The 22279-nt window shown below is 39.2% G+C and overlaps 1 protein-coding gene and 3 long non-coding RNA genes across 6 annotated transcripts; 2 read left to right on the top strand and 2 right to left on the bottom strand.

The window, feature by feature from the left end:
* The first annotated feature begins 5781 nt into the window (after positions 1-5781).
* On the top strand, positions 5782-8588 carry LOC125384864. 2 transcript variants are annotated; one of them, XM_048404933.1, is made up of 3 exons: positions 5782-6227; positions 6807-7447; positions 8417-8588. In XM_048404933.1, the coding sequence occupies exons 1-3, from the start codon at positions 6141-6143 to the stop codon at positions 8445-8447; spliced, it is 759 nt and encodes a 252-aa protein (XP_048260890.1). In that variant the 5' UTR covers positions 5782-6140; the 3' UTR covers positions 8448-8588. The 2 variants fall into 2 exon arrangements, with proteins under 2 accessions (XP_048260890.1, XP_048260891.1); XM_048404934.1 differs by lacking the exon at positions 8417-8588 and adding an exon at positions 7638-7733.
* A 2205-nt stretch (positions 8589-10793) lies between these two features.
* On the bottom strand, positions 10794-18201 carry LOC125384880. Of its 2 annotated transcripts, XR_007223720.1 has the most exons (4): positions 18140-18201; positions 17830-17911; positions 11022-11273; positions 10794-10944 (listed from the first exon to the last, which is right to left on the bottom strand). It is a non-coding gene; the product is annotated as an uncharacterized LOC125384880 (long non-coding RNA). The 2 variants fall into 2 exon arrangements; XR_007223719.1 differs by having other exon boundaries at positions 10794-11273.
* A 281-nt stretch (positions 18202-18482) lies between these two features.
* On the bottom strand, positions 18483-19890 carry LOC125384877. The gene is made up of 3 exons (XR_007223715.1): positions 19674-19890; positions 18651-19538; positions 18483-18515 (listed from the first exon to the last, which is right to left on the bottom strand). It is a non-coding gene; the product is annotated as an uncharacterized LOC125384877 (long non-coding RNA).
* A 248-nt stretch (positions 19891-20138) lies between these two features.
* LOC125384861 lies at positions 20139-21537 on the top strand. Its single transcript, XR_007223678.1, has 2 exons — positions 20139-20186; positions 20983-21537. It is a non-coding gene; the product is annotated as an uncharacterized LOC125384861 (long non-coding RNA).
* Positions 21538-22279: the final 742 nt, after the last annotated feature.

Below are 22279 nucleotides of genomic sequence, written 5' to 3'. Positions count from 1 at the left end.
AATCTTCGAGTTAGTGAGAATCTTTGGCTCGAATTTGATGATTCGTTCGCGTGGGAATCGCACGGCGAGGCGTGCGATTGTCGCGATCGCTCTTATCGCTCGCTCCACTTACGTTCCGCTTCGTTCTACCGACTACTTGTTTGCTGCATTCCCGGTTACTTTACTGGTGGTGAATCGTTAATCGACGCGAGTTACCGCCGACGAGTTTGTTACGATACGCAAGTACAGTGGAAAAAGGAGTTTAGCGAAACAGTTTCGTAAAGCTAACGATTGGACGAATCGAAAGGAATTGGAAGTCGTTCTAAGAATTCTGTTCGAAGACAGCTTTGAGAAGGCGAACGGTGATTGAAAAAAGAAGAAATTGAAAGACGTCGAAGGAAATCGAGAAACGTTCGAATTCAACGAGGCAGTTTCGTACGCCTAGAGACGATGATCGAAGGAAATTGAGAAAGATTCGTCTGTATTTTAAGATTCTGTATCAATTTGGTATAAATAGGTCGAGCAAATATTCACGGTTAATCTTTTCGATAAAGCACTACCTACAAAACCACTGCATTCTATGATTTCATTTCATTTCTGGTGTACCGTAGAATCGTTCCCTTCTCCATTATACGATCGATTAAACAACACCCTGTGTATTAAAACCAACGATTCACCTTCGTATTACTTCCGCGCGAGCTACGTGATAAAGCGCGAGACATTGAAAATGTTAGATCGCGAGAGTATCGTCGCATCCGCGTCTATATGACGCGGAGTTTCGAACGCGTTACGAACCGGCGAAATGAAATGAGAATATCGGGTCTGCGAACTAGCTGCTTTCATCGCGATGACTACGTCTGCGAGTGAACGAGCATGCCTGGCGAGTTTTGGGTAGCCAGAAAATCCTATTGAAATTTCGATCAAAGCGCGCGAGACATGACGCGATCGAAACTTCCCAGTTTTCTCCTCGCCACGTGGCTGCTCGGCACGATCGCTACTAAGTCGCGAATGAGCGACTTTCTGCAAAGCTTGCAGGAGTACGAGATCGTTTACCCTCGAGTGATCCCGAATGAGAACGCGCGGAACAGAAGATCGACCCACGAAGACCGAGAAACTTGGCGCGAGTATCTCCACCAAGAGCCGGTGTTCCTCGAGATCAGCAACTGGACCTTAAGGACCATGGCCAACGATCGATTGATACTGTCGTCGAATTTCACCGTGAATTGGGTGCGCCAGGGTAAAACCAAGTCCGAGCGACGTAACGCCAAGGCGAACTGCGATCTTCGACAAGGCAGCTTGGAAGGAGACGCGAGTTCCTTCGTCGTCGTGACGATATGCGAAGAAGAAGTGTACGCCTTGATGTTGATCGGGCAGAGATCGTTCTTCGTTCAGCCGCTGACGAATGGCCAGCATGTGATGTTTCAGCCGAAAAACGAAAAGTGGTGGTCGATCAGGATTAATTCGAGCTTCGTGTCTGTGAATCCGGAAAATCCTGCAGGTGAGAAGGATCGTTATCGCGATGGCTTTTCATCTTTCGTTAGACGGTTGGATGTAGGTGATTGGTTGATCGATTTACCGACTTCCTTGCCAATTATGTTATAAGCTTCTTACTTTGCGATCCGCCGTTAATTGCTCCTTCTATTCTAAAATTGACTCTGATCGTGATACTGTAAGAACTGATAGCGTCGATATGATAATACCATACATAGAGTATGAGAGTAATCGTAGTACAAACAAATATATATATATTCGGTTTAATAAATTTAATTTAATAAACTTAAACCGTCAAACAGGGAGGGCTTAATCTGCAGGCAAAAAGAAGAAAAAGAAATAATCTTTTACAAAGCGAACGACCATTAGCTAATTCCAATTTGAAAATTTAGCTAAAGTCAAAGTCATTTTGAACAAATGTTTCCTGTACGCGTTACCGTTTGGCATGGACGAACGTCTCGGACGTTGATGTCCGTACATTTATATATATATGTAGTATCTTAATGGGTCTTAGAGGAAAGGACAAGTAATGATGTTTTGATTTAATTAATAATATTCGAAGCAAGGAAATAATTACAATGCTGTCGTACGTCTTATTTTCAGACGCGGCTTTCGACTTCCCGATTCACACTCTTCGGCTTCTACACTCCCACGCTCTTGTCACGTAAAAATTTTTTTTTTTTTTTTTTTTTTTATTTATTAGAATATTTACAATCAATTCTCGTTGAGAATTTTCAGTAACTTAATTTGGCGTGATACAATGACATGGATTATAATAGCTTTATATTGTTGATTCTAGTAGGACTAAGGATTTAATCTAGTGGGTATTTTCTTTTTAGTCTGCGGATCTGGTCCGTCGTGTCCAGTAGTTGGGTGACTAGTGGGTTGTGGTGGTTGTTGACTCTTGTGTTATATCTGCTTCTGGACTTGTGTATTTCATCTTTGACTGTAGGTATCTTGAGGTCACGGTAGATTGTTTCGTTGGTAACATACCAGGGTGCATTTAATAAGGATCTTAGCGTTTTCGATTGGAAGCGTTGGAGTATTTCAATGTTTGAGTTACTTGCTGTTTCCCATAGTTGGATTCCGTAGGTCCAGACAGGTTTTATTACGGCCTTGTAGAGGGTTATTTTGTTCTGTATGTTTAGTTTGGAGCGTCGGCCCGTGAGCCAAGAGAATTTTCTTAGTTTTTCCTTTAGTTGCTTTGTTTTTTCCGAGATATGTTTTTTCCAAGTTAGCCTCCTGTCCAGGGTCATGCCCAGGTATCTTACGGAGTCCTTGCTTGGGATTATTGTGTTATTAATGGTGACTTGGGGGCAGGTTTGTTTTCGGATCGTGAAGGTTATATGGGAGGATTTTTTTTCGTTTATTTTAAAACCCCATTTTTGGAACCACTTTTCCATGGCGTCGAGACTTCGCTGGAGAGTGGATGAGGCAATTGCCGGGTCTGCGTGGGTAGCTAATAGTGCTGTGTCGTCGGCAAATGTTGCTATTGTTACCTCGTTTGATATGGGTAAGTCGGCAGTGTAGATGGAGAATAGTAGGGGTCCGAGGACACTACCATGCGGTATGCCGGATTCTATTGGGAATGTAGCGGAAGTGGCATCTAGACATTTAACTATGAATTGTCTGTTGGTTAGGTAGGATTTTAGGATGGAGTAGTATGGGTGGGGTAGGATTTTTTTAAGCTTGTAGAGTAGCCCTTCATGCCATACTTTGTCGAATGCCTGTTGGATGTCTAAGAATACCGCTGAACAGAATTTTTTCTTTTCAAGGGTTTGGCTGATCATGTGGGTTATGCGGTGGATTTGCTCTACTGTTGAGTGTTGTTTTCGGAAGCCGAATTGGTGGTCAGGGAGTGGTTTCAATTCTTCTAGGAGTGGGAGGAGACGATTCGTGAGCATCCTCTCGAATAGTTTAGACAGGGTAGGTAAGAGACTGATTGGGCGATAAGAGGTGGTTTCATATATTGGTTTACCGGGTTTAGGGATGAGGGTGATTAGTGAGATTTTCCAAGCCTTGGGAAAGTGTTGAAGGCGGAGGATAGCGTTAAAGATTGATGCGACGAGTGCAATCCCTTTTATGGGAAGTTCCTTGATTGCTTTATTTCCTATTAGGTCGTGACCTGCTGCTTTCTTGGGGTTTTGGCGACTGATTGCTTCTTTAATCTCTGCAGAAGTGAAGGGCTCAATAGGAGGGGACATTTGGAAGGGAGTGTGCAGGTATTCGGTAACGTCTGCAGCAGCTACGTAGGAATGGGGTTTGAATACTTCAGACAAGTGTTTGGCGAATAGGTTGGCTTTTTCTATAGGGCTACGCGCCCATCCGCCTTGCAGGCGGCGGATTGGAGGTATTATTTGTGGGGGGCGCGTGAGTTTCCTGGAGGCTTTTCATAGTGAGTAGTTGGAGTCGGCTGTGGGGGACAAGCTGGCGAGATATTTGTGAAAACAGTCATTATTGTAGTTTTTTATGGTTTTGATAGTTTTCGAGTTGCCTTGTTTAGTTTGCGTTTGTCCTCCGGTGTTCTATGGGTCTGCCATACTCTTCTTAGTCTACGTTTTTCTGCTATTTTTTTTAATATGTACTGGGGATATTCGTGTTTGCTGATGGACGTTATTGCCGGTGTGCAGAAACGGATAGCGTTTATTATGCTCGTGTTTAGGTATTCCGTGGCTGCTTCGATTTCTTCATTGGTTTTTAGTGAGGTTGAGGCTGAAGTTGTGTGTGTGAAGATTTCTCTAAAGAGCTGCCAGTTGGTGTGTTGGTTATGAATGGAGCCATTAGGTGTATTCTCGATGATAGTTGAACTGATTGTTACTATCACGGGGGAATGATCAGAGGAGAGATCAGCCGAGGAATTGATTTTGACGTGTCTTGACGAGATATTTTTAGTTATGAGGAAATCAAGGAGATCGGGTATTTTGTTTGTGTCGGTGGGCCAGTGTGTGGGTTCGTATGTTGAGGTTGTTGGTTATTATGCTGTTGAGGAGGTTTTCGCCTCTTACTGTAACCAGTCTGCTGCCCCATTGGGTGTGTTTGGCGTTGTAGTCTCCTCCGGCTATGAATCTATTGCCCAGGGTGTCCAGGAAGTTGTCAGAGTCTTCTTTGGCGATGGAGTGCCTGGGAGGGCGGTATACAGCTGAAGTGGTGATTGTACCATGACAGTCTTCTATTGCTACGTTTGTTGCTTGGAGGTAGTCTTTCTGGAATGGTTGAAGTTCGTAGTGCTTGATGTTTGATTTGATTATGATTCCGGTGCCGCAGTGGGCCTTTCCGCTGGGGTGTTGGGTGTGGTAGAAGTTGTAGCCGTGTATTTTGAGGTAGTTTTTGTCGGTGAAGTGGGTTTCGGATATGAGCATCACATCTATTTGCTGTTGTTTTAAGAATAGTTCTAGTTCAGATTTGTGCTGAGCTAGACCGTTGGCGTTCCACAGAGCTATTCGCATTGGTTTTATTTTGCTTCTGTGCGTATGAATTTGTCCATGAAGAGTGTGAGTAGTGACAGGAAGTTGTTAATTTGCTCAGTTTGCTTCTCGATAAGTTTTTCGAGTCTGGTAAAGTTGTCTGTGTTTTGTGGGGTGGGAATTCTATTTTCTGTGTGTACACTGTGTGTTTTCGAGTTGTTTACGTTTCCTTGCGTTGCCTGCGCATAGGATACTGTTGGTGTGGTGAGTTTTTGGGGTTTAGGTTCTTGTATGGTTATGTCCTTGGGTCTCAGTTTTGGATACTTTATATTATGTAGTGTTTTGTAGGCTGAGCATCCTTTGTAGTTCGCAGGATGCTCTCCTTGACAGTGGATACACTTGGCGGGGATTTCCGGGGATTTAGTGCATTGGTCAGTGGGGTGATTACCTGCACATTTTACGCACCGGAAGTTATGATTGCAGTATTTCTGCGTGTGGCCGTACCTTTGGCACCTTTTGCATTGTATTATTTCTTTCTTTACAAGAGGTGGCTCGAACTTAACTATGGAGTTCATCAGCCGATTGATGTTGTAGATTTCTTTGTTGTTTGTTTTTTGTTTTAAGTCTATAAAAAATAAGGATAGTGTAAATTAAAAATAAGGATAGGAAAATAATAAACATGACTAATCTGAATAGTTTAATTGTCATCTTTATCCAAGACTCGCATAGTCAATCGAGCCATTCGGAAATCACATTGACCAACTCCAAAATTGAAAAGTAGAGAAAAGTAATTACAAGTATCGCAAGTGGTGAGACAATATGCGATAAAAGTGAAAAGATGAGCGTGGCGTTAAGCTCTAAGGAACTAGAGGTTTTGTGAGAATCAATCGTGTACTTGGATGATGAAATTGCGAAATTATGAGATTGTCCAAAGATGAAGTTGGTCAATTTGACTTTCGCCAGGCTCGATCGTCACTACGACAGTTCTCGCGTATCGAAACTATCTTGATGTTTGTGTCGACAGGTGAGACGAATGAGCGATCGTGGCGGAGAAGGATCAGGACCATCGCTGAGGGAAGCTACTTTCCTGTCCACCCTCTCTCAAACATCGGCTCCTCAGCTAGGTGGCTAAAGACATTCGGTCGTTACGATTGAAAGAGTGTCACCGACTTTGTTTGGCCGTAATCGTCGCGAATCAATCGCCGGTTTTCCTCTTGGAGGCGTGACCAGAATATTGCCGAGTCGTCGAGATCCAGAGTCTCTAGAATGTCCGCACCACCGAGCGGTAGAGGAAGTACGCACAATCTTCAGTTGGACATTATGGACGACATCGCAGACCTAAAAGCGAGGAAGGTAAGGATCTTTCGTTCATTTTAGCCGCTCTATCTCCGCTAGTTTGCAGACTAAGAAAAACCGAGTTTAAAGTTGACGAACTTCTATACGATCGTGCAAAGTTAAGATTTGAAAGAACCAAATATTCGTTGCTTTACAAATATACGTCCGTACAATCCGATTTGATTGATTTTAGATCTTGCATCAAATAGATCTCTATATAAACAGATAATTTCTGATTCTAAACATTTGTATCGCTTCTTCTTCCGCTTTGAAATCCTCTACAAACGCCTTTTATAGTCGTTCAACTTTTCAGCTCACAGAAAAGAACATTACGCGTATTCCTAGCAATCGCCCAAAGACTCGAACGTGTGCTTCGATAAAGCTCGCTTAACTTTCATCGACACATCGATAACTTTGCGTTCCAAAATGTTATTACGCCCTAGAATCCCTAACATAATTTTAGAACCAGAATTTCTGTGCAAAACAATTCCATCGCTTTGTCACGCTTAACGGCTCAATCATCGAAACATGTATCATAACGCACGAATTATGATAAAAAAGAAACTGTCTTTCGAATAAAAGCAATCCGTTTGCCAGGTGCGCTTAAGGATGTACAGGACGTCGACGGAGCAAGTGTACGAAATACAGCCGCTGGAGGGTAACAGTTCCGCTCAACGTTACACTCAACAGCCGAAACAACGATTCTCTGAAATGCCTACTCCGTCGGTTTCGCCGACGTCTTCTCTCCGAAAGCGCGTCTCGGAACTGCCAAGAGCCGCGAGTGCATCCGTTTCCGGTGCTGCGGGCATTGTCTGCTCTAATACGGATCTGATATCGATCCTAAGCTCGTTAGCGTCTTCCGCGACGGAAATCAACCGATGCGGCGAGGAAGCGGCGAGTTCCCGGGACGATAGCAAATCAAACTGGCCCGGAAAAACGACCGAACAGAAAGGAAGTCGATCGAAGAGCTTCCGTTCCAACAGCTTCGACGTGTCGACATTGCACGGAGCTAAAAGTAAGCTTGGCGGATCCTCGAAAGCCGCTATTTCGACCTTTATGGCACCGTCGAATTGGTTCACGAAGAGACACCAACCGATGTCGAAGAAGCCGGAAGATTTGGTAACGGCCAGTTTAAGTCTCAAGTTGGATAAATCGAAGGTAGTGAAGGCGGTGAAGTCGTATGGGACAAACACAAAGTCGTATGGGACAACACTAGTGGAACCAAAGTGGACGCTCAGGTAAGTTGTATTTCTCGTTACGATATCGTTTCTTGTTTAAGAGCCATCGTAGGTGAAACGAGGAATGAAAAAGAAAATCGTAAATCGTAAAATCTCTTCCAGAGAATGCACTTTATCGTAAAAATTAATAAAGTCAACAACAACGTGAAATTAAATAATTGTTGTTTAATATTCTGTATTATCGATATAGGTGAAACGTGGAGAAGATAATTTGCAATCATTGCAGGCAATATCGCAGTGACATTATTATCAATCGGTAATATTAAAGATAAAATTCATATGGGATGAAAACAGAGCGTCAAAAGTGGTTATTTTCCGATCTTCTTGCGAAGGGAAAAATGTTTAAGAACGGCTCTCAGCAAGGAATAAAAAATGTTATTACAGTTCCATTTTCGTGTTCGTTTTTTTTCTACATGATCCATGTGAAATAATTCTTCAGATGCTCTGCTGGTAAATGAATCGACGTTTGTAATAGAGGAAATATGAAGTACAGCGAGATCGTTGTTGGCTATTGTTCTACACCGATATCGACAAAATAATTCTTCGACAACTCTATTGATAAATCAATTGTAGTTTGAAATCAAATGAATCTGAAGTACCATCAGTTTGTTGCTACGAGAACAATAGCCACCAACGATCTCGCAGTAATTCGGATTCGTTCGATTTTAAACTTCAATTGTTTTACCGACAGAATCTCTGAATAATTATTTTGCTGGTAAATTCTGTTGGTATATCGATTAGAGTTTGGAATCGAGCAAATACGAAGTACAAGATGGCTATTGTTCTCACGTAGCAACAGTCTGATAGTATTTCAGATTCGCTTGATTTCAAACTTAGTTCTCTTGGTTTAATTACTGATTTATCAGCTGGATCAAAATTTAAAGAAAATGAAGATCAAGTGTAGCGCGTAAGTTTGACCTCTGCTTGATTTTTTCATCTCTACACTCATCTTATCTTCCTCGCTTTTAGGTCTGCGATGTCGTCCATAATGTCCAACTGAAGATTGTGCGTACTTCCTCTACCGCTCGGTGGTGCGGACATTCTAGACTCTGGGTCTCGACGATTCGGTAATATTCTTGTGACGCCTCCAAGAGGAAACCCGGCGATTGATTCGCGACGATTACGGTCAAACAAAGTCGGTGACACTGTTTCGATCGTAACGACCGAATGTCTTTAGCCACCTTGCTGAGGAGCCGATGTTTGAGAGAGGGTGGACAGGAAAGTAGCTTCCCTCGGCGATGGTCCTTGTATTTTCGAGCTATCGCGGGGAGACGCGGTCGTTAGAATACGCGTCAACGGGAGTCGTAAATTCTCGTTACGATTAGAATAATCGACACCACGAATAGTTCGATCCCCGTATTTCGGTTAGGATAATCGGGGTGGTTGATGCGGTATAACACTGGTAGTCACTGAGTTATAATAATGTATATTTCCAACACTTTATACAATCACACAAAGTAGTAACACCGTTGATTAAGATACAGATAACGAGAGAAGGGTTAGTCTTGGATGAGAGAAGGAGAGCTTTAGGCGCTCTAGGCCCTTGAGAGTTATAGGAACTGTCGGAGTTCTGGATAATGTGAGAGCCTTAGGAGACTCTAGGCCGTGTAAGCACGTTGAGAAATGATGAAGGAACTCTGAAAGATATAGGAACGGTGAGAGTTATAGGGATTATGGGAACTCTAGACACCGTGAGAGACGATCAAACTCTAAAGTTTTATTCTAATGTGAATGCGGAGGAAAGCTCGGTATGGGTGTGCCTTTTGACCGAAGAACGCGGATTCGTTGCTTACATTTTCAGTTAGGAAAGTGAGGGCAATGATCCGCGATGCTGATTGGTTATGACCAATGTTGGGAAGGAAGATAGGAGGAAAAAGCCTCCTACTAACTTGGGTCCTAGGCGACATTGTTTATGGGGAGACTCGGATTTTCCGTTAGGGAGATCTCCGCCTTTTTCGTTAGGCCACTACCCGCTTTCTCCGCAATTCTTAAGAGCACGTAATAAACCCAAGGACCCTTCTAAAGAACCAGCTGAAAACACTTCTGGAATTAGAAAGTCTTTTCTGGCAGACAGATTGACTCAAACCATGTGTGCGAACAATGCAGTTAGGATTTCACTTTATGGTGGGTCCTTAAGCCTAAGGAAGGTTCGAAGGACGGCACGTAGACCGTTGGCTGTCACGCCGCGCGGGATGGACTGCGGATGTGTTGCGCGGCGTAACAGTCCTGATCCTTCTCCGCCACGATCGCTCATTCGTCTCACCTGTCGACACAAACATCAAGATAGTTTCGATACGCGAGAACTGTCGTAGTGACGATCGAGCCTGGCGAAAGTCAAATTGACCAACTTCATCTTTGGACAATCTCATAATTTCGCAATTTCATCGTCCAAGTACACGATTGATTCTCACAAAACCTCTAGTTCCTTAGAGGTTAACGCCACGCTCATCTTTTCACTTTTATCGCATATTGTCTCGCCACTTGCGATACTTGTAATTACTTTTCTCTACTTTTCAATTTTGGAGTTGGTCAATGTGATTTCCGAATGGCTCGATTGACTATGCGAGTCTTGGATAAAGATGACAATTAAACTATTCAGATTAGTCATGTTGCTTCGTCAAACGATTTGAATTCAAGCAATTCGAAACCATTTTGTCAATGTGAACCTATTATTTTACCAATGTGAATCTGTAATTTTGCTTGAAATATCCTTCCAAGTTTTTATGATGATTCAGACTGGTCAAGTTACCTGAATCAAGCAACTATTTTCAAGTTACTTGAAACTATTTTGTTAACGTGTACAGTTGCTTGAATCAAGCAACTATTTTCAAGTAAGTTAAAATCATTTTGCCAATGTGAACCTGTAATTTTGTCTGAAATATCCTTCCAAGTTTTTATGATGATTCAGATTGGTCAAGTTACCTCAATCAAGCAACTATTTTCAAGTAACTTGAAACTATTTTATTAATGTGTGCAGTTGAGTGAAGCAAGTATTTTCAAATAACTCGAAGCTATTTTGTTAACGCGTACAGTTGCTTGAATCAAGCAACTATTTTCAAGTAACTCGAAACTATTTTGTCAGTGTGAAACTATATAGACACTAGTTAATTCCCATACACATGTATAATGTATAATATATAATAAACAGAGCTATTTTTTCAGATCAGAAGGTACGATCAATCTTTTTCTTTAAATATATTATGCTGAAAAGATATAGAATGGATTCGGAAATACAAATAATTCCCTTTATTTAGCACACAACTGTTATACATATATCTTATACTCTTAAGACCTCAAAAACCTACTCGCACGCACGCTTGTTGTCAACCGACTCTTCCAGATACTTCTAACGACTGGCTCTTGTCTTTTGTCTCAACCAAGACCCGGACGTCCTCTGACGCTTACACACACATTCACATGTACAGTGTAAATGTATCATATTCCCAACATATGCAAACGTTGGACAACGTTATGTTTTGTTAAGCTAACAGGATACACTAAAAGTACATTATCAAGAAAGGGGATGTGGCCCGTAAGCAAGTATGTTCTTCTAGATATGACCATCAGACAGTACCTGTGATGCGGTTATCCCGGAAGTACATTGCGGAGTCGGTAGAGAGCGTTTCCTGACCTCTTGCCAGGGAGACAATAGATGAGGATTTAAGGGTGTCGAATCGGGATCCATGCAACGCGGAGGCGACTCGTTCCTTCGCCCTTCCTCTTCCTCTTCGCCCGATGTGCTTTCCTCTATGACGGTTTGAAGCTCGCCATAGTTTGCCTTCACATTCACATTCGGGCTTCTCATCTTGATTTAGGCAAATTCTCACTTGAACATAAATAAAACGTTTCTTCGTTGAAACCGTATCATAGTGGAGAACGATCGAACAGTACAAAAGAATGAATAAAAATAAGTCACATTTTTATTAATTTTCTTTTGTATCTAAAAACAAATCTGATAGATTCAAAGATACAAGATCTTTGAAAATATCGTATGGAATTTAATACTAATTTAGTGTGCAATTAAAAAATTACTATACTATTTTATTTCTCCTATATACATGTTGGAGATAAAAGGACATCGGGGCCTTTCTTTTGGAATTTTTGGGAAGACCCCCAATACTTTAGTCTAGACTTTTTATTATAGCTGCACTTAAATAATAAAACTCAGAAGTAGTTATTTATGATTTAATCCGACTATGTTTACCCGAGATTTATGACAGTAGGCTTGGGCTCGAAGTGACACAACTGGTCGCTAAACGTAGCCACGGTCATGGCATGGACGTTTTTACCTAACAAAGCTATGGAGTAATTGTATAGATCTCCTTAAAAATATAGTTGACCCGAGGGGTACAGAGACGAGTATATAAGTGCAGTTCCATTTGGACTGAGGGAGTTCTACTTATACTGTAGACAAGTAAGTTGAGTTCTACTTATATCGTAGACAAGTAAGTTGAGTTACACTTGAATTGTGGACAAGTAAGCTCAGTACGACTTAGACTTTGGAAGAAGACGTATTTGTTATCCCTTTGACCGTGGATTCGTTATTGAACCTAAGATCATTGTCATTGGCATCTCGAGTATCTAACTGCCACGGTTACTTGTCAAACTCTGTACCATATCGGTACTGTAATCATATCGGTACCAGTAAATATCATCCATATCGTATAACAACAATGGTTAATCCAAATGAAGACTCGTTACACGCCCCTAATCCCAATGAGAACTCGAGATATATGTATTTTTCTTTTCTTTTTGCTTAAAAGATTTCCTGTTTATTGTCACATTAGAATGTCAGATTCTTTTGGCACACGAAGGCTTCGTAAATATCAGAAGGAATATAGCGTGGAAAAATGTTGTTTTATTTTTAAAGTTCTACGCTTCGCTACTTTTTTCCTAGTACGTTCGCTTTAGCAATAACACTGACTTTTTCGCCCGTTAGAAACGGATTACGCAGACGCGCTCACGCAGCACGTGCCCAGAACGAATGTTGCGAGTCGATATTTTCTTTTGCGAATCGCTCTCGTTATTTCGTTGGAAATGTAACCGTGCGGATATCAGACAGCCATTGGAAGTTATTAGACGTTAAAATTTGGCGACAGCTTCGCGTATTCCACCAGTTTCTCGATATTCCCCTTCGAACCTACAAATTGCTTCCGTATCTCGCCAACAGCTAGTCCTCGTATCTTACGCAGACGTCGATTAGAAGTAGAATTTTCGATAAAATTTAAATTTCCCTTTTCAGTTCGTACTTCGATTTATGGACTCGTACATATGTTTTTCTCTTATATATTACGTGCATTTGCATATATATCTGTTTCTCTATCCCATGCGTCGTAGTTTTTGGATGAAACCAACAGCTTGTACACACGTGCAAGATTTTATTTTTCGTGATAAATCGAACAAGAATATATTCTTTCGTGCTTCTTAATTGAGTGACATTACACCAGGTGAATAATGTACTCGAATAAACGATTTTTCTTAATACTTATAAATTACGCGACGCGTTAACATTCAATTAATTCATAAAGGAAAGCATGATAATTATATGAATCAACTTTAAGAAAATAAGTGTAACTTTTAATATTAAATAACGAATAATAGAAAAGATGGAATAAATAAGTTAACAATAAAATAATAAACAATACGCGTTTGCTTATTTACAAAAATCAAAATATAAGCAGCTTAAGTAACTCAATATTTTATGGAACGTTCTTCAAAATCAATAACTACATTGTGTTCTTTCCATTCGAAAAAATTCTGTAACGTAATTTCCGCACTAAAGGACCTTCTATCGTAGCATTTTCGTCAGAGAATTTCAAATAATCTAGTTCTGCTTCGAAATCTTTTTATTACCTTTTTTTATTACGCCTTTGAATCCATCGAAAGATTTACATTAAAATTTTTACTTTGCCACTACTTTCTTTATGTCGCTGCATATCAATTATTTATTGAAGCTACTTCGTTCTAACGTGGCAATCATTCACCAGTTCAGCACAGGCTAGCGCACATTTTACGAGACGGATTTTCCATGCGTCGAAGTCGCAAATGTCGTTACACGTGTACCGGGGTGTATCGACAAATATCAAAGTCATACTAGTAGCATTGAATCGGTGGAAATATCGAATTTCGAAAGTTTGATTCGACGTGTCCAAGATACGAGATTCCAAAGAGAAAGTTAGCCCTCAGGTCGACGATATCGATTTAATATTACATGCGATTTATTTTCGTTCGCTGAATCAGTGAACTTTTACATTTCACGCGGTTCATCGGGCCGAATGATTTTTCTGCATACAAAGGGCTGGAAATTTGAAACATACTGTAGCCTAAACCGGTCGCCGGATTAAACTCGACGAAGCTTCGAATCGAGAAAAACGTGCAATCGTAATCTGGCTTTTACGAAAATGGACACAACGACGTTACCGGATAAATAACGAAATTCTTGTCCATTATTGAAATTCTATTGAAATTCTATTAAATCGCCAACTACGTTCTTATTGAAATTTTCATTTATTTCTTTTTAAACGCGCGATCGAATTTATCGCACGCGTACTCTTCTGATTATATTCTATCGTTGATATTATTACGACGAACATTGTACATAAAAATTTAGAAAGTTACTATGCACAATATTTGATTTTTCCTCAATTTTACTTTAACGAATTTCGAGTTTTAGTTTACGTTACTTAGAAAGTTCGAATTTTCTCCGTTTATGGCAATACGAAACTATTAGGTCGTCCGAAAAGTTTCTTTCGTTCTATAAGGAAATAATGGATGCACATTTTCCGTTTTATATTATTTTATCGAATTACCTATGATCCGTTTTGTTTTATCAAACTAAAGATCACAATGTTCGACAGATTAGGTTTTATGTTTGTATAAAGATGCGTCGTTGAAAAAGACGTCTCTTTGAAAGAAAGACACTTTCCGGACAACCCAATATACAGGGTGGTTGGTAACTGGTGGTACAAGCGGGGTGATTCTACGCGAAAAAAGAAATCGAAAATATAGAATAAAAATTGTTCGTTCGAGGTTTTATTTTCGAGCAATTGAAAGAAAAGATTATTGTAGCCTTTCATACTTTAAAACAAACGAATGCGTTAGAAAGTGTTCATAGAAATTTAATTAGAAGAGCAGAAGTATGTGTTGGACAGAATGGGCAACACTTTCAGCAATTTTTGTAATAATAAACTTTATGATTACTTCATGTTATTTCATTATGTATTCCTAATTTTCCGTTACGGCAAAAACAAACTTAAACTGCGATAATATCCATCGAGACAACGATGTACAGTGAGGTCCGTTATAACGAGACGTGATAAAGTGCACGCGTACCGAGCGAAAATTCAAAGTCGATTTTCTCGAAAACGAAGCCTCAAACGAAACATTTTTATTCTATATTTTCGACTTCTTTTTTCGCGTAGAATCACCCCCTTTCCGTTTGTACCACCAGTTACCAACCAACCTGTATAATATTACTGGAAACATTGTACTCGGACACAAGGTTTAATACGATGCTTTAAATAATAGAAGTTTCAGATGGAACGATAATATTGGTGTGGCAACTAAGTGATTGCGGATTTTGTCAGTGCCACCTAATGATAAAATCCGCAAGCACTTAGTTGCCAACCCAATATAAAATATTAGGAGGAAAAAGTCCGAAATAGTAAAAGTTCGTGGTCGACTAAGTGCAGACCAGCATTTTCATGGCGATAAATTAAGTTGAAGCACAATATCATTAATTCTCGATGCTGCAGCGCTCGCCAAGTTTTATACCCCAATTTCGTCCTCGTTTCGACAAATGAAAATACTCCTGATGCTTTAAGAAAATTTCGAACTTTTAACGTTCGAAGAAAGAAACTTGCATATCAAGTAACGGTTCTCTCATATTTTCCTCAAACTCGAGAAAGTTTGTTAACGAAAGGAAGATACGACCGAGTGGAAACTGTGGACAGAATGAAAAATATCTAAACACCCAGAATAACAATCAATTACGAAATTACGAAGAAAAAGTCACACAAATATAAGTCGTGTAATAAATAAATTTCGTAAAACATCGATAAACATTGCTTTGTTTGCTGTTGGTTTGTTATCAACTAAACTGTACATGTAAATGATACTATATCGCGTTAATTTGAATCCAAATGTTCAAAGTTTGAAGAGAAATCGTAAGAAATTTCTACGTGCAACGTATTTTTCAGTTTTTACTTTTCCACCTTTTTATTTCCTTTTGCAATGCTTTGTTACGTTACGCGAGATTATAAAAGTTGAGAATCGCGCGGAATAAAACGAACAATAGTACATTTTACTTTCTCGTATAATCTCTATGAGAAAAACAAAATTGTAGCGTATATCGAAAAACAAATTTTCGTTCTGCGTAAAATCTCGAGAAATTCTTCCTTTCTTCGTCCGTGTCAGATGATAGACGAATGACGCATCAGATGACTCGTACGATTCCTTAGCATAGAAGAGTGAATTGAAATATTCACGAAGCGCGATGTACTGTTAACCAGTTAACCGTGGAATTTAGTTTTAGAAATCAACGTGAATAAAATGCAAATAAAAATAAACGACGACGAGTATACACGTCGAACACAAAGAAAATGTGTTACGTGTTCCTGTTATAAGTTTTACGACGACGTTAAACCAAAATGACGAAAAAATGAATTATTTCCCACATAAAATGTTAAAATTGTAACAAAATAACAAAATTCGTAAACAAGAAAAATGTGAAAAGATAGAAGAAATTCAGTGGATCCTCCCAGTGTGGTATTTCTCGAAACAGAATATCGCACAAAGTGGCACTTGGCAAATCTAACACCAGCAACGTGAAGTGGATTCGATCAATGATATAACTGGTATAAAATTGGGAAAATGTTTTTTGATAGGAAGCGTAGGTTTTACGGTCGAACTCGTAGATGGTGGAGCAACTTTCGAAGCTCGTGTTCGTGGAATTGCATATTCGATAATTTATTCAACACACATTCGACCAAAAAAACTGAATCGCATTATATTTTCTGTATTATATTTCGATCGTTATCGGGGAATACCGGACACACGCAGTAAAACATCCACTCAATTTGCGAGCAAACAAAATTGCGTAAACAATTCGGGCATAGCCGATATATCGGTGAAAATAATCAACTGAGTTTATAAAAAGGAATACGTTGTACAGGGAATAACCGATATAACAAAGGAACAAATCCAATTTTTCAGTTTTACTGACAAAGCGAACCACTAAATAACATTCTTAGCGCTTCTTACTAAAATTTGGAATTTTTATGGTAAATGGTAATGTTTTATATTATACGACAGATGAAACACACCGAGATTAACATTTTTCTCGACCTGTTTAATTCATGAAACGCGGTTAACTGTTTAAAAACGCTATCGACGATAGCTTTTCGAAAGATGTATAAATAAAAGGAGGAGATAGAGCGAAATGAAATAACAACGAGTCGTTCGATTTCTCGTTATGTCGTGTTGTTAAGAAGCAACAGAAATGAAATTTCAATTTTCCATTAGAATCGACGGAAGGATCAAACGACGATACGGTAAGAGAAATCGCATGATTCCACTCAAGTGGCACCGTTTTGTCAACGCAGGCTAACGCGTGACCTTTCGTCGTTTCGATCGACATGGTTCAACATGGGTCATACCGCCTGTGCTGTCAGATGTTCAGCCAAATGATGTTTGCATTTGTCGTAGATAAAACGCTTGGAAAACTCGTCGCGCGCTAGTGCGCTTCTCCGTTTTCGCATGAAATCTCCGACTTTTTTCTACTTTCCTAGTTTCCTATTTTTTCTTTTTATCCGTTCTATACGATTCGCCTCTGAAAGGTTATTCTTGCTGTACCGCTACTATTAGGTTGTCCGAAAAGTTTCTCTCGTTTTATGAGGAAATAATAGACGCACGTTCTTTCTTTTATATTATTTTGTCGAATTACGTACGATCCGTTTTGTTCTGTTGAGATAAACACCGCGATATTTCACAGACTTACTTTCACGTTTGTACGAAGGTGCACTGTTGTAAAAAATTCTTTTTGCGAAAGAAAGACACTTTTCGGGCAACTTAATACGTTGTGTTCGTTTTATAAAGAAATAATAGACGCGCGATGTCCTTTCTTTTATATTAGTTTATCGAATTATGCACGAACATAATAATAGAGATATAAGGAAATGGATCGCACCTAATTCGATAAAATGAAATAAAACAGAAATTGTTGCTCATCTATTATCATTTTATGAAACGAAAGAAACTTCTCGGACAACCTAGTACATCGAACGACTACCGTTGAATAAATTCTCTAAAAACGAAAATGTTTTTAATCGAATTAAACGATCGAGATGGCTGTAATACTTTTGTAGGATGTTACGAATACTTACCGACCGTTGAAAATTCGATGTGCTCAAATACTTATAAGCGATTTTTCTTTCTCGAGACGATTCCCTTTCGTTCGCGAACAACCTGAAAATGGAAAAAATATCGTTAACGGGTGTGTTCGTGGTAATCGTAACAACGTCGTTAACCGATTTATCGATGAATCGTTACGTGTGCTTTACGTTCTTTGCGAGATTCCACGACAAATATCGTTACGCGCGACTTAATCGAGTAAACGACGTTTAAAACGGTTTAAAGTTATTCCCGATATCGCAACTATAAATAGGGAAATGATATAAAGAACAGTGTTTTAACCTTTTGAGTGCTGTGGGCGCATATAGGTGTCTGGCGAAAGCTATCGGTGTGGACTAAGGACATATATATGCGTTTTCTGTAAGTGCTCGGCATGGACTAAGGACGCATGTATGGGTTTTTCAATTTTTCCGAACACCTATGCAGAAGTAATACTATTACGTTTGTGTGAAATAAATATAAATGCATTCCTTACGGCAGTAAACAAATGCCAATAGTACCTCGTTATTGTTGAAGTGGTCACCACTTGTAAGAAAACTCTACATCTGGTTTTTTTAGTTTTCCCAAGCACTGAATTTTTCACACACAACTAAATTATTAACTCGTGTTATATTTATAAGGTTCAATAATGCGATAATTCAGGGATCGATTCTGAAGTCTGAAAATCGAGTTTTTTTTATTATGAAATGATTTGATAAAATACAAAAATGAACAACAATTAATATGCGTCTATAACAATCAATAACGATGATTATCTAAACGGGAAATTATAAGTCTTTGGTGCAATGTTTACCTGAATGTCCTGAGCTACCGATTTTTCTTCTCCAGTCTTTAAATCTTAAATCTTCAGTCTTCACAATCTCAAACAGCTATTCTATAACCTTGTCTGTCTCTGGAATGTAACTCTCTGTCCATCCGTCTGGGGAACAAGTGCTTCTTCAACTGCTCGTCCGTGCAATAAAGGAAGATCGGAAGATCTTGTATCTTTGAATCTATCAGATTTGTTTTTAGATACAAAAGAAAATTAATAAAAATGTGACTTATTTTTATTCATTCTTTTGTACTGTTCGATCGTTCTCCACTATGATACGGTTTCAACGAAGAAACGTTTTATTTATGTTCAAGTGAGAATTTGCCTAAATCAAGATGAGAAGCCCGAATGTGAATGTGAAGGCAAACTATGGCGAGCTTCAAACCGTCATAGAGGAAAGCACATCGGGCGAAGAGGAAGAGGAAGGGCGAAGGAACGAGTCGCCTCCGCGTTGCATGGATCCCGATTCGACACCCTTAAATCCTCATCTATTGTCTCCCTGGCGAGAGGTCAGGAAACGCTCTCTACCGACTCCGCAATGTACTTCCGGGATAACCGCATCACAGGTACTGTCTGATGGTCATATCGAGAAGAACATACTTGCTTACGGGCCACATCCCCTTTCTTGATAATGTACTTTTAATGTATCCTGTTAGATTAACAAAACATAACGTTGTCCAACGTTTGCATAATATATTTAAATATACTCCTATTAGGTCATTTGTTGTCTGTATATTTTATACTCTCTATCTTCTCCCCTTTCGCGTTCTCGGTCATGACGACGCGTAGGTTAACTCTCAGTGGCATGACGTGGCGAAAATCGATTTATATGGTTGAATAATGGGATAATTCAGGGATCGATTCTGAAGTCTGAAAATCGAGTTTTTTTTATTATGAAATGATTTGATAAAATACAAAAATGAACAACAATTAATATGCGTCTATAACAATCAATAACGATGATTATCTAAACGGGAAATTATAAGTCTTTGGTGCAATGTTTACCTGAACGTCCTGAGCTACCGATTTTTCTTCTCCAGTCTTTAAATCTTAAATCTTCAGTCTTTACAATCTTAAACAACTATTCTATAACCTTGTCTGTCTCTCTAATGTAACTCTCTGTCCGTCCGTCTGGGGAACACGTACTTCTTCAACTGCTCGTCCGTATCGATCTCTCCGTTAAACACAGCCTGTCGTGCCACCCGTAAAACAAAAAGAATCCCTATCCTACATGAACTCTAGGGATTTTACATATTTACTAAATTTAGTTTTCTAGTTTATTACCAAAATTCTAGTTAACTGTAAATTTCAATGTTTATAATAAATAATTAAAAATAACTAAAATATAACGCTCTTGAATCATTTAATCTCTTTCATTTTAATCATTTAAACTTCTATAATTTATTACTATTTGCGCTTTGAATAGTTAATCAACAGAGTTCAGTCTAACGAAAAAGTATTCCGTCCACAGCGATCGTCAGCGCTAGACACGCGCCGTCCGTACGGACGACATAGGCCGTGAGTATTCAGCACTCAAAGGGTTTATCGTCTGTGATAAAGCTTTTAGTTTCGAAAGCTCTGTTAAACTCGTTATGGTAAAATTAATAGACACTATAATCTTAACGAATTATCTTTTGTATTCGTAAGAGGCCCGACGATTTCTTTATTATGGGAAAATAATTTCAGCGATATTTTTCGCTTTTAACGCGTTTGCAGCGCGTACGCGTATATCCTTGCCTGTTGCGCGTTATACGTTTTAACGTATGTGCATAATTTTCTATCTACCAAATACGCGTAGATTTTAACGAAGCAGAGCGAAACGTTTGTAAAATTGAAATGTTAGAACGATGTTTCCGATAAAATTCTTTGTTCCCGGCAGGTTGAACTGCGAGACCGATGCGTTTAAAAGTGCAATTTTCGAGGAATTAAACGCACGAAATTCTGAATATTAGTTCCTTCGTTATGCCTTTGTCATATTCGTTTCTATCTTTATCATTATTCGACAGGTTATTCGCAACTCGTGCAACGAAATAGGAGGATATCCATACGTTGATCCAAATTTCTTCTTTCAATCATATAATTGGCTTTCTTTTGCATAAAACGATATTATCGAAACGTTATCATAGATATAATCTGGTTCTGGAAAAAATCGAAGAACGTCGTGTGAAAATCGATTTTAATTTAAATTGTCTTAAATTATCATTTAACGAATACGTCGTATTCTTTTCTTCTATTACGTTTAAATTAACAGTTATCGTCCTTTATGTCGGCCATTTCCTTCGTTTACGTTCTTTTTCACTTTCTACCGTAATAGATCAGCCACGGATAGTCCATTTCGACGAATAGTTTCTCTCGATCGACGTGGAAACCGTCGAAAAGAAAGATTTAGGATATTGTAGCCGTTCGCCGATAAGGAGCGCCATTTACGCCGAAGGAGATCCGTTCTCTTAGAACGTTCATAGAGCTCTGGGTCTTTTCGTTCTATAAGATTAATATAAATCTAGAAATTGTACAGCCCAACTTTAAGTCTATCGCAGCTTCGTTCGAACGACGCTACTTCGTCCTGTACAAATTTCGATTCCTCCGATGAAACGTGTATTCACAGCAAAGTACTTTTTTCTGTAATCTTATTATGGCTTGCGAAAGTGTTCGAATAATCTTGATCGTTCCGAGGTGACGCGTATCACACGAACAATTGAAAACTCGGAAAATACCGAAAGGTCGGATGATACCGGCGTTCGTACGGTAAAATCGTAAAATCGATTTCGATAACTTAACATCGTACGTGCGTTTCAGTTTAGTTGACTATTTGATCGATTAAAAGTTCAATTAATCTATTTACTTTGTTCGCGCGGTGCCGGCGTTAAAATTTCGAAAAAAAAACGCGCAGTTAGGAGAAAGCTGGAAACACATCGTATAATACGAGACTCGGATAGCCGAAACTTCACTGAGCTGGCGGAAATTTTGCGTAGGATCGCGTATTATGCCAAACATTTTGAAATCCCGTTAACGCTGTAACGAGACACGACTATCGTGATTATGTTCGTTACATCAGTTCCGACTCTTCAATTTTTGTACTTTCGAGTCTGTCCCTATTTTAACGATAATAAAACATATTTGTAACGTTGGGAGAAGAGGTTTAATCAAGAAAATTGAAACGAAAATGTCCGATCTTTTTTCATTTTCTTCAAAACGAAGGTATTCTCTAACGTTGTAAGAACGTAATTGGGTCGACCCACACATAACTCGAGCTGAAATGATCGAAAGGGCGTAGCAGGCTTTTTTTTTATTTATTACAAGCGTACAGTTTTGTCAGGTTCAGCCAAATATTAGGTTGCCCCAAAAGTGTCTTTCCTCTACGAATATGTCTTTTACGACAATGCATCTTTATACAAACACGACAGCTAATCTGTCAAATGTCGTAGTCTTTACCTTAATAGAACAAAATGGAACGTACGTAGTTCGATAAAATAAAGGAAACAAGAAACGTCGTGCGTCTATTATTTTCTTATAAAACGAAAGACTCTTTTGTTGTACAACCTGATATTTGAACTATCGATAATTTTCGAGAAAGGTGCTGTAACTTCCATATACATTTTCCGATCCATTTC

This window comes from Bombus terrestris, chromosome 4, assembly GCF_910591885.1.
Source record: "Bombus terrestris chromosome 4, iyBomTerr1.2, whole genome shotgun sequence".
Taxonomy (NCBI): Eukaryota; Metazoa; Arthropoda; class Insecta; order Hymenoptera; family Apidae; genus Bombus; species Bombus terrestris.
This window is presented reverse-complemented; position numbering and strand designations above follow the sequence as displayed.